The sequence below is a fragment of the Paramisgurnus dabryanus genome, chromosome 6 (genome assembly GCF_030506205.2).
Source record: "Paramisgurnus dabryanus chromosome 6, PD_genome_1.1, whole genome shotgun sequence".
Classification (NCBI taxonomy): Eukaryota; Metazoa; Chordata; class Actinopteri; order Cypriniformes; family Cobitidae; genus Paramisgurnus; species Paramisgurnus dabryanus.
Genome location: NC_133342.1, coordinates 47,808,660 through 47,824,532, shown reverse-complemented (window position 1 = coordinate 47,824,532; position 15,873 = coordinate 47,808,660). Strand labels below are relative to the sequence as shown.

General features: G+C 39.3%; 1 protein-coding gene across 2 annotated transcripts in view; it reads left to right on the top strand.

Moving 5' to 3' along the window:
* abcf3 (ATP-binding cassette, sub-family F (GCN20), member 3) overlaps positions 1-15,669 on the top strand; it is a 56,312-nt gene extending 40,643 nt beyond the window's left edge. For both annotated transcript variants that reach the window (XM_065272942.1, XM_065272941.1), the window contains exons 10-21: positions 8,802-8,858; positions 9,097-9,119; positions 9,238-9,293; positions 9,365-9,565; positions 10,717-10,793; positions 10,866-10,910; positions 11,001-11,133; positions 13,216-13,304; positions 13,381-13,472; positions 13,747-13,879; positions 14,995-15,082; positions 15,192-15,669. In XM_065272942.1, coding sequence (XP_065129014.1) covers positions 8,802-8,858; positions 9,097-9,119; positions 9,238-9,293; positions 9,365-9,565; positions 10,717-10,793; positions 10,866-10,910; positions 11,001-11,133; positions 13,216-13,304; positions 13,381-13,472; positions 13,747-13,879; positions 14,995-15,082; positions 15,192-15,350 — 1,153 coding nt within the window. In that variant the 3' untranslated portion in view covers positions 15,351-15,669. The remainder of the gene's footprint in view (positions 1-8,801; positions 8,859-9,096; positions 9,120-9,237; positions 9,294-9,364; positions 9,566-10,716; positions 10,794-10,865; positions 10,911-11,000; positions 11,134-13,215; positions 13,305-13,380; positions 13,473-13,746; positions 13,880-14,994; positions 15,083-15,191) is intronic.
* Positions 15,670-15,873: the final 204 nt, after the last annotated feature.

Below are 15,873 nucleotides of genomic sequence, written 5' to 3'. Positions count from 1 at the left end.
CACAAACAGCTTCACGTGACACGTGTGTCTCAACAATCAGTAAACATGTCTTTAAAGATTGCCAAATGTAACTGTTACGAACCCCTAAATAAACCATAAAGAAGGGGTAAACGCAACATAAAGGAAGGACACGTGAAACCAAATTACTGCAAAATATTTATTTAAAAAGGAAACACGCATCAAAAGAAACAACTAACCTTGAAAATTAAGTCTTTAAGTAACAAAAATGATCAAATTACTCCCAATAATAATGTTAATTTAAATACCTGAAACCTTAACCAAAAACAACTAATCAAACTTACAAATAACGAAAAAGAATAAAGAAAACTAAACAAGGAAAAAGAGAGATGTTTGCTGGTGCGGATTCTGCTGGTGAGTGCTCCTCCTGGCTATTTCCACCAGCCTCCTTAATATAGCCGCCCACAACGAACCCAATTGGAAACAGGTGCGCAGGGGTGAACCTACAATTAAAACACAAGACAGGAAAAACACCAGACACACGGCAAGAGCCGTAACACTCCCCCACCTAAAAGAAGAACCTAGTCTCATACAAAATGAGACTGGTTCTGGGTGAAGCATTAACGGGCAAACGACAGAGAAGGGAAAAAAAATTATCCCAGTGAAAGGGCGTCTGCTACAACATTATCAGATCCTCTCTTGTGACGGATCTCCACATTATAACATTGGACCATCAGCGCCCAACGCATCAACCGTTGGTTGTGATTATACATTTTATTTAAAAAAACCAACGGATTGTGATCCGTGTACACAATAACAGGGGTGGTGGCACAGCCAACATACACATAAAAATGCTGCCAAGCAAGCAACATAGCCAGCGTCTCCTTTTCAATAGTATAATAATTCATTTGATGACAATTGAACTTAGCAGAAAAGTAAGACATTGGGTGGGAGATACCATCAGGACCATCCTGGAGTAAAATGCTCCCACTCCGGTCGCACTTGCATCCACCTCAAGTTTAAAGGGCCTACCCACCTCAGGAGCAGACAACACTGGAGCACTACAGAGAAGAGACTTGGAACACAAGAAAGCATTTTGACATTCATCAGTCCACTTAAAGGTGACCTTTGGACTACACAGTTTTGTTAGGGGAGTGCCTACAGTCGAAAAGTTTTTACAGAAACATCTGTAATAACCGATCATCCCCAGAAATCGTCTCAATTCGCGGCGTGTCGTAGGCACAGGATATGGCGGGCGCATTTCTAAGCCCAAAAGCCATCCGTTTTTTGTATTGGAGGAAAACATCGGGAGTCACAAATGCGTAAATTTCAGAGGCACGTTTAGTTAATGGCACCTGCCAATACCCTTTCAAAAGATCTAATTTCGTAATGTACTGAGCAGCTCCAAGGTTGTCAATGCAGTCCTCTATACGTGGTAAGGGAAACGCATCTGGAATGGTAACAGCATTTACTTTTCGAAAGTCAGTGCAAAAACGGTGTGACCCATCCGCCTTTGGCACCAAAATACACGGTGAACTCCACGGACTATTACTCTTTTCAGCAAAGCCATTCTGAACCAGATACTCCACTTCACGTCTCATGATCTCCCTTTTACTTATTGGACAGCGATACGCATGCTGTTTAATTGGACGAGCGTTGGACCTGAGGGAACATCAGTACACAGGTTTGGAAAATTCTCTACCAGACTAATCACATCCTGTCGCTGATCACTAGACAGATAAGACAGTTGAGATGGCAAATCCTTCAAAATTTCGGAATTTTTTTAAAAACAACCACCATTCAACAGTTCACTAGACATGTTTAATCCATCATCTTCAACCTCAAGTGTATTGGATAGCATAGACACTCGGTCTGCTTTAGCAGTCTGGAACTCACCCTCAGAAAGATTACTTGGCAGGTCAGTTTTATCAGCACAACAATAGGTCTTCAACATATTCACATGACACAGCCGCATCTTTCGTCTGCGTTCAGGAGTATGAATGATATAATCTGTATCACTGAGTATGCTTTTGATTACGTATGGACCAGCAAATCGTGCGGCCAAAGCAGAACCCGGCGCAGGAAGCAACACCAACACTTTCTCTCCCGCCACAAAATTGCGTGCTACTGCTCGCTTATCAAAGCGACTTTTCATTTTCTTTTGCGATAGAGAGAGCGCGCTTTTTGCCACGGCACAAGCATTTTGTAAACGCTCGCGGGTACGAGAAATAAAATCAAGCACGTTGCTTTTCTCAGACGACGCATCACAGAAAAATTCATCCTTCAGTACCTTTAAAGGACCGCGAACGTTGTGTCCAAAGACCAATTCAGACGGGCTAAAACCCAAAGACTCTTGTCGTGCTTCACGAAGGGCAAATAAAACCAACAGAACCCCATCATCCCATTCATTACCAGTCTCCAGGCAATATTTTCAAAGAGCGGATTTCAAAGTCTGATGCCATCGCTCTAAAGCACCCTGCGATTCAGGATGATATGCACTTGACACAATATGAGAAACTCCCAGAGCTTTAAGAGCATTCCTAAAAACTTTGGACAAAAAATTCGAGCCTTGATCCGTTTGGACAGTTTTTGGCAATCCAAACGTAGTAAAATTTTTTGTCAAAGCCTTAATAATAGCTCTAGCAGTTATTTTCCGCAGTGGAACTGCTTCCGGAAAGCGTGTAGCAGTACACATAATGGTTAAAAGATACTGCGAACCAGACTTTGTGCGTGGAAGTGGGCCGACGCAATCAACGAGAACGCGCTCAAAAGGTTCACCCACAGCCGGAACAGGATGAAGGGGGGCAGGAGGCACAATTTGGTTGGGTTTCCCCACGATTTGACAAGTATGGCAAGTTTTACAATGACGGGACACATCAGCTTTTAAACCCGGCCAAAAGAAATGTTTTAACACGCGATTATAGGTTTTAGTCACACCAAGGTGTCCGGACCAAGGGTGATCTTGGGCCAGTTTTAAAATATGCTGCCGAAACTGAGAAGGTACCACAATTTGATGGACCACATTCCATTCATTCTGAACATCTTCGCTCAACGAACGAGCGCTCCAACAACGCATTAAGAGAGTGTAACTCCAGTAAAAGTGATGGTTACGCTGTGGTAACATTTTACTATCAGCACTTTAACGACATTTCTCAAGCGTTGGATCAGTTTTTTGAGCTTCCGTTAAAGCACTACACGAAATGGGTAAAAATACCTCAGGATCGGGACAGACAGGCTTCGGACTCTGTTTAAAAGTACCAGGAGATGAAGAAAATTAATCTTTCCCTAAAATCTCTTTAAAAACAGACTCACCTAGATTTATTTCTTTTTCATCACCCAGCTTTTTTGCCTGTGCTCGTGTTACAACACTAACAGCGAATACGTTTGGAAAACTTTCAGCCAGTGCATCGGGGTGCGAGTCAATAAGTGGGATATTAGTAACGTGCATAACTGGCTTTACATTACTAGTGTCACACGCCGATTCGGCACTGAAGGGCAGAGAATTAGACAATATAAAAGATTGCGATCCCCCCGTGTCCCGCAAAATTTTAATGGGTTTCTGATCATCAACACAACCAGTCAAGGACACCTGACCATCAAACACAAACGGTTGAAAACACTTATCAGGAACTACTGAATTCACAGACGGCTGAGATACAACCAACACTGAAGCCCAAGGTTGATTCCCCGACGAATCCATGCGCTCTTGTTTTCGTTTTAACACTCAGCATTCAGCGATCAAATGTCCCATCTTATGGCAATAGCCACACTCTTTACGAACCTTCGAACCAAACGGGTTAGGTTTGGTTTGATTATCAACAGAGTTAAACTGTGTTCAGAGTCAAACGAACGTCTTACAAACACGGATTTATGCATTAAAGCATACTCATCTGCTAAAACGGCGGCTTGTTGTACAGTACAAACCTTTTGCTCATTTAAATAAACCGCAGTTCGCTCCGGAACACAATTCTTAAACTCTTCAATGAGCATTAATTCACGCAAAGAATTAAAGTCAGTTACTTTACAAGCCTTACCCAGGTTGTCAAAAAGAATCCCCTTTTCTCGGGAAAATTCAACATATGTCTGAGCAGCAGATTTTTTCATCATACGAAAACGTTGTCTGTAATGTTCGGGGACTAACTCATATGCACGAAGAATCGCGTCCATACGTGCTTACAAGTCGCAGGACCAGACAAACTATGAAAAAAAGTGTGACTAAAGCCCTATCCCTATATTTTCAGCTGGTGTATTCGCACTGAATTAGTATTAACTGAGGTAATTTCTCCGGACATTTTTACAGAAGGTAAAAGTTGCCGTAATCTTTACTGACATTGTCCATAATGATTAGAGATCGACCGATACTCATTTTTTTTTTTAAACCGATACCGATAACAAATATTTAGATGCTTATGTGCCTGATTACCGATATGCTGAAACGATTTTTATTTACTGTTATACTTCTGTTTTTGACATAATTACTACAACACGACTGAACTGAACAAACCCTTATAATAATAATAATCATCACAATCACTCCCTCTTTGCATACAAAGTTATAAATAGAGGGGTCTGAAAGAGTGAAGAATAATATTAATTTAATGAATAATGTAGAAACTATATTCCCAATACATGGACCATTCCAAACACCCCTATCATTTCGTCAGAAATGGACTGATCCAAAGTTCGCGCTGCGGTTTTGACGGAGCGGGAGAGAGAGAACAGCATAGCGGAGTTGGCTGCATATTGTACATAGTTTATAGAGTAAAACAGGTGGATTAAGTGCCTTTTTTTGAGATATAATATCATTGTCTTGACCAGCAACCTGTAGCCTTCAACAATCCAACCAGTAGTTAGCAAAGAGATTTTACAAACAATATCACTGAATGGAATACATTCAGGAAAGTAACAAACAAAACGGCTTATGTCATTGAATTTCTTAACTGGTATTTGATGTCAGAATAATTAATATTTTGTTGTTATAGCTTATAAAATGGCTGTTGACAGCGCTGTTTATCTATGCATTTACTCACGCATTAACTGTATCAAACTGTGACCGCTTGCGAAGGTAATAAATAATTAATTAATTAATATCCACAGACATTTATTTAGATATTTTAGCAAAATAATGTTTATCTGGTAAATGTTAATATAACTTAGGGTAAATCTTGTTAAAAGTTAGTTACATGTGGTGGCTGTGCTTCAGCCTTCAACCCCTGTAAGTGAACAGCAATATGAACGTGATTTTACGACGCTAATGATAAGCATAAATAACAGAAAAACTAATTTAATTTAGTGGTTTTAATTCCACCAAGCATTAATTCATGGCTGTTTTATTCATGCAAAACTACGTCGTTAATGGGACCGGATTTTATGGATCAGTGTGACTCTGTGAGTTCGTCTCTATTCTTTTAATAAATCAACTTTATTTAACATAACATACATTAATGCACAATAAGATGTGTTATAAATGCCTGCAAATATGCGAAGTAAGTATACTCAAAGACCTTTAAATGAAGTCGCATCACTCCGCCTTCATATTTTCTGTGCACGCTGCTGTGAGCTCCTCTCCTCAGATGCGTCCAGCGCGCAATTCTCTCGTTTATCGGTCAATCCGATATTACGAAACCGATATCCGATCATCGGAAAATGCTCAAAATCGGGGAAAATATCGGAAAACAGATATATCGGTTGATCTCTAATAATGATTACTAACATGGAGCATTCGGACAGGACTAAAATCACTGAGAAGCTCTGATAAAAATAGCTTTAGCCCACCAACCTATGTAAAACTAATCCCGTCTAAATATTACTTTATAGTCCTGAAAAAACGGTAATCATTACGGACAATGTCAGTGAAGATTAGGGCGACTTTTACCTTCTACCTTCTGTAAAAAGATCCAGAGAAATTACCTCGGGTAATTCTAATCCAGTGCGTATAGACCAGCTGTAAATATGCACATACATTTTGTCATTTCCTGTTATTTTAAGGGTTTCTTGTAAATATAAAAGCACTTAAAGAAGCATTTCCTTGCGTCCTAGGCAGAAAAACAAGTCAGTGGCAGGTCAGTTCCTGAATATCACGACACAGACTTGTGCGAATTGACCATTAATATTACAGGCATCCTGTGGTAAAATTACCTTATCATCTACTCCCATAAAACTAACCCTGCCGAATAGGGCTATAGAGTTGAGCACAGGTGCCATGTGAGTCCTTTACCAGAAGGGAAGTTAAGAAGTTTGGAAGTAATCTAGTACAGTATACTATCTCTCTCTTATGACCCACATTCGCTATTTGCAAAAAATTGATGTACCTACAGTACACAAGTAATTTTAATATATATACTTTGAGGGGGAAAATATTATTAGTAGGGTTGTGCAAAAAATATTGATATGCTATTGTGATAAATTTTTCCCCGATAGTGAATCAATATTTAAATCTCTACTATCAATATTTTTAAAAACCCATCAAATCCCTCTGTGTGTGTCAAACAACCTCCTCCACCGCTGTAGTTGTCACTGTCCAGTTGTCTGTCATATACGGCCATTCGGCCAATGCCAAATTAGTGGGAGTGAGAAAGTGGCAGAAAATAAAATACGCTGCAGCTTTCAAAGCAGACGTGTGGAAGCACTTTGGCTTTAAAAAAAAGGGTTAAAAAAATTCAGCTCTATTTTTTTGTAAAAAATTGTAAAAAAAAGTATAGCAATGTACCGCAGCCTGCAACATATTGTATTGTATCATGAAAAATTGTATCATGGTCCATGTATCATAAGGCCCTTGCCAATACCCAGCCCTAATTATTAGTGGTAGATTGCTGTCTGGATGCTTTCCGTATCGCCCATCGCTGAATGAACGGTTATAACCAACAATAACTCATTTCCCGCCAGCCTTTTTATTTAAATGTTGCGCACCAGCATTTTTTGTGATTTTCATAAATGTTTTTCAAAATGCCTTTCAGGAAAACTTACTACTTAAATATATATCCTAACCCTCTACTTTCAAACAAAAAACAAAATGGAAAAAAAAAATTCATTCTATCTTCATTTGTTCTCCTTTTATAACCTCTTAAATATGGGTGGGTTCCTTCAAAAATACCAATTTGAGATTGAGTCATCTCTGGATCAAAAACATTTGCATTTCATAGGCTGGAGAAAGGTATAATCACAGGGTGCACCATCTCAGTAATTTTGTTTGCGTTAGCCATGAATATGCTAGTTAAGTCAGCAGAGGTAGAATGCAGAGGCCCACTTACCTAGTCAGGTGTGTGACAGCCCCTGGTAAGAGCTTTTGATGAGTGATCTGACGGTGACTACAACAATCGCCTTAGATTGCAGATGAATCCTCCAAGGCCTTGAATGTTTTATAAGCTGGTCCCGAATGGACTTTAAACCTGCCAAGTCTCGATCCCTGGTGATGGAAAGGGAAAAGTAACTAATAAGTTCCGTTTCTCCCCGGGAGGAGCCCAAATCTCATCAATAACTGAAGAAGGCCTAGGAAAGGTCTTTTACTGCACACTCAGTGATACAGCCACACTTCAGGAAACTGGAAAATTATTGGATGCCTGGATTTTGCAATAGATAAGTCAGGGCTACTAGGGAAATTAAAATCCTAGATTTGCCAATGTGGTAATTTGCTGCAACATAACCTTGTACTGAAGAAAGGACAAACTACAACTGCCCTTCACTAGCCTGTCTGAGGAGTTTGTTCTCCCAAGCAAGAGATATGCTGTTGTATAGAAAGTCCACTGATACCAAAATTTCCTCAGCTGGCATAGAGGTGTGGACAGGTAGGAAGTGGAGGGCCCAGGAGGCAATTGATAAGGGTAAAGCACGGTGTTGACACAGTGTGCTTGTGGGGGCAGTAACAATAGGACATGCAGGGCTTGGCTGTATCCAAAGACCTTTATGCAAAAAAGCTTGGTTAAACGACAAATGGCAACTGGTCCAAGAAAACTTGATGGAACACGTGATGGGCCAAAATATTTCATGGCTTGATTTGTGGAAAGCAGAGCCAAACTGAATCCAGTTCCTTATCCAATCAGTCTACGATGTTCTCCCCAGTCCATTCAGCCTCTTCTCCTGGGGGCTGATAGACACCCCTGCATGTTCCCTTTTGCCAAACAAGAGGATCCTTGGAGAACATATTAAGCTGCTACCCTGGAAGAGGAACGTTATCGGTGGCACCACGACCAGGTGCTAAGAGTCATTGCAGGACCCATCAGTGCAGGGATCTCTGTCAGTATCCATCAGCAGCCAGCACAGTGCTCCATTGAATTTGTCAAGGCTGGAGATAAACCACCACAAAGCAGGAATCCAGCGGGGGACTTCTAGCAACAGCTCAGAGTTAACAGTTAAAGGTCGACCTGGGAGAGCAGCTAAAATTCCCAGAAACCATCATTATGACCCCACTAAGGCCTGACATGGTTCTCCTCTCAGAATCATCAAGCACTCATAAAACACTTTGTATCTATCATTTAAATAGTTGTTTTAGTTTTATTCTATTTTTTTCATTGTAATATGTGCGCTTTATTTCAATTTATGTAGGTTTCCTACCCAATTCTACATCATTAGGATAGCAGGGGCATTAAGAGCATCCCAGTGGCCATATTTGGAAATGTAATTTGAAAGAAAAAAGCTTACAGAAGTCTCAATACAAAGCTCAAATACAAAAATAAAATTTTATGAAACAGAAAAGTATTTTGTGCATAACATTTTAGTTCCACTTCAAGTGGCTCTTTAAACATAATTTTTTTATCGATATTTATTTACCACTAGCATTGAAATAGTTTTACATAAATATTTATGTAAACTAGTTATCATTGGTTATGATTGTTTGTTTTCTGTAGGGAGTTTTCTGGAGGATGGAGGATGAGGTTAGCTTTAGCACGAGCCCTATTTGCACGGTGAGTTTTAACCTTTGTAAAAAAAATTTTACATTATAACATTCATAAATAATAAATAAAATACTTTTAAAATGTTTATCAAATCTACATTGTAACTTAAAAAATTAGTATAATTAAAAAGCTAGATTGATTAAATCATATTTGTCTTATTGGGTTTGATATTTTTAAATGTAGAATTTATTTAATAGAAAAGTTGTGTTTTTTCAGTTAAGTGTAACTTTGTGATGTTCTATTACAGGCCAGATCTATTGTTACTTGATGGTGAGTAAAACATGCACAAGTAATCTCACCACTTTTTTGTGTTACTTTTATTATTATTATCATTATCATTATTATTATTATTATTATTACAATTCATATATCTGTTTATTTCAATCAGAACCCACAAACATGCTGGACGTCCGAGCCATTTTGTGGCTGGAAAACTATTTACAAGTGAGTTCCTGCTTAGAAATGTTTAGTATGAATGACGGTTTTATGGCTGACATGACATTTCCCTGCCCTAGACTTGGCTGTCCACTATTCTTGTTGTGTCTCACGATCGTAACTTCCTGAATGCTGTGGTGACAGACATCATACATCTGCACTCGCAGAGGTTAGAAAGTTACCGTGGTGATTATGAAAACTTCATCAAAACAAAAGAGGACAGACTGAAGAACCAGCAAAGAGAATATGAGGCGCAATTACAGTACAGAGAACACATACAGGTATGCCAATTACAACACAGAGAACACGCACAGGAAAGTCAGTTACAGTCTATATATCATACATGGGCATGCAAGTCGAGAGAACACAACAGGTATTCCAGTTACAGTCTGTAGATCACACATGGGCACGCAAGTAGAGAGAGAACAAATTGGTACGCTACTTATGCTAGAGAACACTCATGGGTACACCAGTTACAGGTTATAGATTAGGCATGGGTATGCCAGATATATATATATATATATATATATATATATATATATATATATATATATATATATATATAGCTAGTGTAACTGGACCTGTTGATATACACAATATTTTACAAATATTTATTCTGTGATGCTAGCTCCTCATCAACTACCACAGCCAAAAGAAATTGTTAGCAGTAGTAAGCTAAAAGTAGCATGCATTGCATTCACATGAGAGACAGTTGATGTACCCACTTTTCTTCCCTAGCAGACATTACATAAATATACAAAGATGACTGATATAAACTTATTACAGCCTTTTTTTAAAGGGGAATCCTTAAACTGTGAAGACATAAACTGAGTTTGGACTATCGTTCGTTTTTTTCAGTAGCTGGTGCTCTAGGAACACCTCAATTATTGACTTTTAATATATTAATTAATAATAATGTAGTTTCTAATTTGCACCTTGTATCTGCTAAAAATTCTGCTGAACTTATCTACATGTTGAGCACATGGCATTTAATAAATGTGTAATGCTTTAGCAAGCAGCAATAAGTGCCATCGGTAAATGAATTGCAGTGATTTTCTCTATATTAGTTATTGACATAGCTGTCCAGAGAGTTGGGAACTTAACGCATGTGATAATCAACAAAGTAGTCATCTTTTATGGCCAATAATCTCAGTGTCATGGCTGATAGTTTAGGGCCATGGTTCTTAACGTTATTCCTGGAGGCCCACTGCCCTGCACATTTTGTATGTCTCTTTTGTCTGACAGACTCAGTTCAGTTCGTTGAGATCTCTTCTAATGAGCTGATGATTTGAATCAGGTGTGTTAAATAATGGAGACAAACAAAATGTGCAGGGCAGTGGGCCTCGAGGAATAACGTTAAGAACCACTGGTTTAGTGCATCAGTAATGGTGGCTGTTCATGCAGAAATGACTAGTGACTGTGTTTCCTTCAGGTATTCATCGATCGCTTCAGATATAACGCCAACAGAGCCGCTCAGGTGCAGAGCAAACTCAAGCTGTTGGAGAAACTGTAAGTGCGATGTCATTCAATCATTGCTCAGACAAACTCGTGTTGGATTCTTACAGTCTGTATTTGTTACAGGCCTGAACTTAAACCCTTGGAGAAGGAATCTGAAGTAATCTTACGGTCAGTTCATGACTTACTCCTATGTGTTATGTGGTACTGATAACAGGCTCTCTCTTTCTCTTACACGCATGTCGGTCTTTTTCCCCACAGTTTTCCAGATAACTTTGAGAAGTTGTCTCCACCTATCCTGCAGCTGGACGAGGTGGACTTTGGCTACACTGCCGAACTGAGGATCTTCGCTCAGCTCAGTGTATCAGCTGATCTGGAATCTCGTATCTGCATCGTATGTGTCCGCTTGTGATTACAACCATAGGCAGAGTTTCACTTTAATGGCATCCAGGGGTATACAGGGGTACTGCAATACTTTAAGATGAGTGAGAGTGGGGATTCTTGGTTATGGAATATGGTTTATATTAATTTAAATATTTTAGCCTTAGGTTACTCGGTTTACCTACTAAAATTATTACCAGTAGCAGTTAGGGTTATTCAGACGGGATTATTTTTACAGGGTAGATGGCGTAGTGTAATTTTACCACAGGACGTCTGTAATATTGATGGTCAATTCGCCTGGGATTAGATATCTCTGTAAAACTTTCTGAAGTGGGAGGGGTGACTCGATTACACAACGCGCCACCTCTCTCGTCGTCATGTGCACGTTGTCTTGCTTGCTGATATAACATGTGCAAACAAAATGACACAGACAAAAAAAACTTGAACCACTTTGTTTAATTTAAGTTTGGGGAGAACGTCAGTTTCAGAAAAAGTTTGGTGATTTTTACTTGTTGTGTATTCAGGAACTGACTTTATTTTCCACCTGGAACGCAAGTAAATGCTTCTTTGAGTGCTTTTATATTTGAAAGAAACCCGCAAAATAACAGGAAATGATTAATTTACGTGTATTTTAACAGCTGGTCTATTCACACTGTATTACTATTACCTGAGGTAATTTCTCTGGACCCTTTTACAGAAGGTAAAAGTCGCTGTAATCTTACTGACATGGTCCGTAATGATTACTGAAATGGAGCATTATGACTGGACTAAAATCACTGAGAAGCTCTGATAAAAATTGCTTTACCCCACCCCTCCCTATGTAAAACTAATCCTTTCTGAATAGCAATTAAAGGTCCTGTTCTTGTGTTTTTGAAGCTTTAATTGTGTTTTGGTGCACAATGTAACACGTTTTCATGTTTCACCTGTAAAAACACATTATTTTTCACATAATTTACTTGCCTCTATAGCACTGTTTTCACTGTCCTCAAAACGCTCTGATGTCTTCCTTGTCCTATGAACCTCCTTCAGAAATACGTAACGAGTTCTGATTGTGTAGTTTGTTTAGTGTGCTGTGATTTGACAGCAGCTTAGTTAAGCCAGAGCCGTTTGAGCTTAGCTGGTGACTGATGTATTCCTGTGGGCGGAGTTTAGTAAAAAACTGTTTTACTGACGTCATTCAACCGGGAAGTAGAGGGCTGTAGTCCAAACCGGCCGTTCACTGTAGGCTTTGAAAGGGGAATTCGGTTAACCCTAATAAGACCTTTGGGGTCAATCCTACCCCCAAGCCACTTTTCTTAAGTTTAAAAACATGGTTCCCTTCATCTCAGTGAAATAAGATTTTGTGACTGTTCCTGATTATCTTATTTTGTTTACGCTCTAACAGCAACATTACACACTAACTAAATAAAAAAATTGGGATCAGGAAGAACGTGACCTTTAAGATTAAGATAATGACATTATTTACGTTCCCACCAATGTCAAAATTATGCCCTTGCCTTAGCTAAATGATTGTACTCATTAGTGTTCAAATTGTTTATTTGCAAAGAAAAGTTAATGGTTTTATTTATAACTGTGTTCAAGTAGGGGTGGGCAATAAACCGGTATTATAGTAATTACCGGTATTGTGTCACACCATGATATGTATTTTGCAAAACCGTTGATACCGTTACATATTTATAAATTCTATAACTTGCCCGCTGGCCTGCTAATCATTCACTCATGTGCTAATTGGCTATATCACGCTGTCTCCTCTCCACTAATAAGCCGGTGTGTGGTGGGCGTTCTGGCGCAGTATGTGTGCGTCACATCATCCAGGTGGATGCTGCACATTGGTGGAGGTTGAGAAGAATCACACTTTTTGTAAAGCGCTTTGATAAATAATTTTTTTTCTGTTGAATCAGAATATTATATTTGGTACAATGTTCTTGTTTGATTTTTGGGTATTGAAATAAAGTTGTATTGTTTTAAACAGTATTAGTCCAGCAGCACAGAATATTGTCTGCTGTCATATGTCAGGTTAAATCAGGTAATGTTTGTAGCACCTGGGTGAATATTATGTGACGGTTTTGATAATGGCTTCCTGTCTCATGTGTAGGTGGGTGAGAATGGAGCCGGTAAATCCACAGTTCTGAAGCTGCTAATGGGAGAACTGACGCCCATCAACGGCACCAGATACGCTCACCGGTCAGATTTACTAAGAACCTTTGTACGTTATATTCAACCAGACTTTCTCTCTGACATGATTTAAATGTTCACACAGAAACTTGAAGATCGGATACTTCAGTCAACATCACGTAGATCAGCTGGACCTCAATGTCTGTTCAATTGAGCTGCTACTGAACAGATTTCCTGGTATTGTGTCACATTTACACTTACACACACAATCTGTCACATCATGAGCGTGCCTGACACAACATCAAATCAGATCTACCCTCAAGCTTTTGAACAATAATATCATAGCATAACATTTTAACATCCAATCAGATCCAACATTATTTCTATTGGATATTTTGTTGAATGCAATTCTTTAAACAATAGGGAATAGTGTTATTGGATGAGGTAAATTTGTGGCAGATGGTCTCACAGTCTCATTTTAGGTTAATGTGTTTATGTATGCTGTGTTCAGGGCACACAGAGGAAGAGTACCGTCATCAGCTGGGCCGCTACGGCATCACAGGAGAATTGGCCACACGGCCGGTGGCGAGTCTTTCTGGGGGACAGAAAAGTCGTGTGGCCTTCGCTCAGATGACTATGCCATGGTAACACACACACACACACACACACACTTAATTGTGTTTCCATAGGACTTTTGCAAACTACTGTGTATGAACATATGAGACAAAGAATCATACAATCTTAAATCAGGATTTGATTGGTCAGGTTCTCATGACCTAATGCGCCACTGAATGCAATTGTTAACGATCTGTGATCTATATTTCCTCAGGAGGATGCACCTCTAGCAGGAGTGCCGATTAGTTTCTAAAACTTTGCTACACTTTCTCTTAGAATTAGAAATTCGACCCTTTACCCATTGCACTTTTAAATTACACCTAAGATGAAACCTTAGGTGCATCACAACATACAATTTTCATGGTATTTTGTGTGCTGGTTGTGGTTGTATTCACAAAAATCGTTCAGTTCTTTAAAGTGCCAACTGCATTGTATAACCAAACTTACATCTGTAAATGATCAGGACTCACAAACACGTTTACAAAGCTGTGACCGTAGTGGACAACCAGTTACCTGTCACATCTTCTGCCGTCACTCTCTGTGTTAATGTTGACTTAACGGAGATGATGGCAAACTGCTTCCTAATGCGCAGACGATCTCCCTTCACTTTTTCATACGAGCGTTCATAGCTGCCAACAGCAAATTTCTAATGTAACATAAGCTTTGAGTGTTGCGTTTGATTTTTAGTACAACATTGTGCCTACAATAACTCCTATTGTTGTACAGCGATACCTTCATTGTAAAAAATACTTTGTTGATAAAGGTGCAGTCTTAATAATTTACATCTGTCACTAAATTTCATCTGTTTAAAGGCGTCTTGTGCTAAGAGTTTGACAGTTGCTGGTTGATATTCATACACACTATATTAAAGCTGTGAATGTACACATATCCTTACACCTTAAGTCAATGTGAGCACTATTTAATTATGTGTACTGAATAATATGACATACACCTTTTCAATCTGCAACATTAGTTGAGTCCTTCAGACAGCAAATTGGGCAAAAATCTGAGCAAAAGTTGTAGTGTAGTCTATTCCAGCCTTAAGACGTAACACAGTCATACGTTGCAGCACATGCCTGACCTTCCTGTAATCTATGATCCTTGTTTATACCTTGTATTCATGTCATCGGATTCTCATTTACAGCCCCAACTTCTACATTCTGGACGAACCGACGAATCATCTGGACATGGAGACGATTGAGGCCCTAGCGAAAGCCCTCAACATCTTCAAAGTAAGAGTTGACACATTTCACACAGCGTTATGGGTTTACTTTAATTCACAGATGTAAAATTAATTTAACTGAGACTGCAGTGATATGAGAATGTCTCTCTTTCTGACAGGGTGGTGTGGTTCTGGTGTCCCACGATGAGCGTCTGATCAGGCTTGTTTGTAAAGAGCTTTGGGTTTGCGACGGGGGACGAGTCAACCGCGTGGATGGAGGCTTTGATGAGTACAAGGAGATCATGCAGGAACAGTTTCGGCGAGAGGGATACTTGTGATGTTCTCCTGCTCATCTGTCCCTTCCTCTTCATTACACGCACCAAAACTGCCTTCAGTCAAGATCATCTGCAGTCCCATGAGCCCTGTAGGCCGTCTGGATGTTCTTACCATTCAACTTCACAGTCCCCAATCCATGCGGGTCAGACATGTCCTCCATATTCGAGGCTAGGGGCTTCCTGAACTTTTGTGCGAGCCAGCATATTGAAGATAAAATAAAGGCAAAGTGGACATATGCACTAACAGATGTTGTACTTTACATCACTTTTAAAAGATCACTCAAAACACAATAATAAAATAATAACTGAGCGACAATTTTAATTGTTCTTGTTGTATTTGTTTCTTCAAAGGAACCGCTTTTGTTTTTTATTTAGTTAGAAGAGAATGGACATGTAAAGCAGCATTTCTCAACCCGGGGGCCCACAGGCAGGGTTGGGCAAAGATACATCAAAACACCAAATGCCTTAGTTTTAAGTATGTCAAAATAAGCTACCAAATACAGCATCCACAAAATAAACTACTGTA